The sequence below is a fragment of the Mastomys coucha genome, unplaced genomic scaffold (genome assembly GCF_008632895.1).
Source record: "Mastomys coucha isolate ucsf_1 unplaced genomic scaffold, UCSF_Mcou_1 pScaffold21, whole genome shotgun sequence".
Lineage (NCBI taxonomy): Eukaryota > Metazoa > Chordata > Mammalia > Rodentia > Muridae > Mastomys > Mastomys coucha.
The window spans coordinates 35,691,968-35,694,692 of record NW_022196904.1 but is presented as its reverse complement, the minus strand read 5'-3'; the positions used below and the strand labels follow the sequence as shown (position 1 = coordinate 35,694,692).

Here is a 2,725-nt window from a genome sequence, read left to right as displayed (position 1 = left end):
GAAATGGCACTCCTCCCCAGCTGCTGGATTACTTAGGTTTGGCTCCTCATGGTGTGAGAGGAAGGAGAGAAAGATAGATAGATAAAACAAGAGAAAGAGAGAGAGAGAGAGAGAGAGAGAGAGAGAGAGAGAGAGAGAGAGAGAGAGAGAGAGAGAGAGAGAGAGAGAGAGAGAAAGAGAGAGAGAGAGAGAGAAAGCGACAAAGAGATATGGGTGTAACTCTAGTTATCTCTATGACTCTCCTCTTCCGTTTACATTCACATGAGCAAGGGCTTCATATTTCTGGCCCTGGCACTATGCCTCCTCCTCCTGCCCACCATGTTCCTCTCCTTCTGTCTAGTCTGCCACCACCTGAACAAGATAGACTTCATCGTCAGTTTCCTCAGCATTGGCATAGGTAAGTGTTGGCAAGGACAGGGGTGACTGGGGATCCTCCACCCTACCCCAGAGCTGCCTCCTATTACAAGGTGTGGCTAGATTTCCAGGTCTACTGCTCTGAGAGAGAGAGGTGTCTCTTTGTCTTTCTTGGGAATTCTCTGTAACTCACACTGGCTGTGGTCTCACTCTATAGTCCATGCTGGCTTTGAATATGCCATTGTCTTACCTCAGCATCATAAGCAGCTGGGATTCTAAACTTATGCCCACTACTTGTGACTGATGGGTTTGTTTCCCATTTTTCTTTCCCCTCTATGTATCCATTTGTCCCGTGTGTGTGTGTGTGTGTGTGTGTGTGTGTGTGTGTGTGTGTGTGTGTGTACTTGTAGCAGGTCAGGGAGGTTGTCTCTGTCTCTCTCCTTCTGGGGATGGTGTTGTTCCCTGTCTTGCCTTCTGTCCTTCTCTGGCCCCACCCCAGTGTAAGGCTCCTGATTATCCTCAGCCTGATGCTCTTTGTTGTCAACTGCAATAGGCTGCAACTGAGGCCACAGGTATCCTATCAGCTGGCCTTCTACCTGTGCTGGTGTGCTAGCTTCTAGATGCTGTGGGCCTGTGAAAGTGGTGCCTTGGATGGAAGGGCGGGGCCAGGGCAGGGCATGGGCGGAGCCCAGGAAAGGAGGGTAGCACTCAGGCCTTAGTTTGGACTGGGGTGGGGCTCTGTGTTGAGTGCCCATGGGATTTCTTCCCACAGAAACTTTGTCTTCCTCAACCAATTGCTGATGTGGAGCTACAGTATGACTTTCATGGAGCAGAGGCTCGGCTACATTCATTAGGCCTCGAGAGACCCCTCTTTGCAGTTGTAGAAGCAATCCATTTTGGACAGGAACTTGGAGCCTGCCCAGAAGCTGTCTGCTGTAAGCAGCTTTGAGAAATACCAGGGGACTCCCCAGCAGAGGGACACTGCAACTTCTAAGGACACTGATGAGTCCCCACAGCCAAATGCTTTTACCTCTGTCCCTGAGGCTCAGTTTCCATCAGATCTCCCTTGAGGTCCCATTCTTCCCCTGAGAGCAGGTAGCACCCTCAGGACACAGATGGCAAGCCCTGCATCCGCGCTAGTGTCCACTCCTTGCTGCCTGAGTCTTGGCAGGGGCCCTTCTATGGATGTTCTCCAATACTCTCAGCTGTGGCCATGTCCCTCTGAGTAGACACTGGTTTGTGGTCCCAACCATTGTGTACAGTGTGGCCCGTTTCCCAAGATGGGCGATTCACTGTCCCACAGGACACATTCTTAAGCATTCATCCTTTGGTCCAGCCCTACCAGAGACATCCCCTCTAGGGGACGCAGCTGGACACTTGGCATCCTAGCCTTGTGGACAATCCCTGAACTTCTGTGGACAGACTCCTCCCCTGGAAGTCAAGACTTAATTAACATAACACATCTGTCCTTTTCCTGGCTTCTCAATAAAACCAGGTCTTCTGTCTAAATTCTTTGTGTCTGTTTATCATCTCTTCTGCTTCCATTGTAGTCAGGCCTAGCTGGAGTCGATCTTTCTGATGTCTCTAACTTTTTCCTTTGTGATCTGAACATTTTTCTTGCCAGAGGAGACTCATGTGGCATCCCTGACTTGGTCTGAGCCTTTTGACTGCATTTGTCTCAACCCCAAACCCTTAATCAATAGTACATGTCCATTTGTCCCTTGCTGATCTACTTTGGAAGTCCTGACCTTAGCTGAGTGGACCTTGATGTGGTACCTAACTCCATAAGGACAAAGAATGTCAGAACTAGAATTCATATGCTGCATGGTGGGTTTTATTGAGAACAGGGGACAATGTGACACTCAGGGGTTATTCGCCATAGTGTCTTTTATCCAGGATTTGTAAATAATAAGTTTGGTGTATATTGCTGGGACATTGGGTTTAGCACATGGCCTAGGCCCAAATGATGTGATCCCTTGGAGAACACCATCACAGATCAGTGGGCCTCCTGAGTCACCCTGAAAGAAGGACAAGGACAGGTTTACGAAGGACCTGGCAGTTGGGTTCTGCTGGCTAACCAAGAACTGACTCCCAGGGGGAGGAAGACAGGGACTCTAAGAGGCAGCTGTGGCCAGGAGGTGAGGCAATCCAGATCTTGGTAGGCCAGCTCTTACAGGGACATGGTGTTGGAGTGAGGAGTGGACTGGGCAGTTCCCAGAGCAGAGTCAAAAAGAGAAAAAGTACCAGCTATAGGATCCTCCCCTCCCAGCCTGCATCCCTTCCATAGGGAAGGATGCAAAGCGCCTGAGTAGACAGGGTGTTGAAGTGGGAACCAGGAACCTCAGTCTCCTCTTTCAGTCCTTCCCCTCAC

At 50.0% G+C, this 2,725-nt stretch overlaps 1 protein-coding gene across 1 annotated transcript in view; it reads right to left on the bottom strand.

Annotated features, from left to right (window-relative positions):
• Positions 1-2,216: 2,216 nt before the first annotated feature.
• The window catches only part of LOC116101215 (renal glandular kallikrein-like), a 14,080-nt gene continuing 13,571 nt past the window's right edge, over positions 2,217-2,725 (bottom strand). Inside the window, exon 5 of the mRNA XM_031384862.1 lies at positions 2,217-2,372. Coding sequence (XP_031240722.1) covers positions 2,217-2,372 — 156 coding nt within the window. The remainder of the gene's footprint in view (positions 2,373-2,725) is intronic.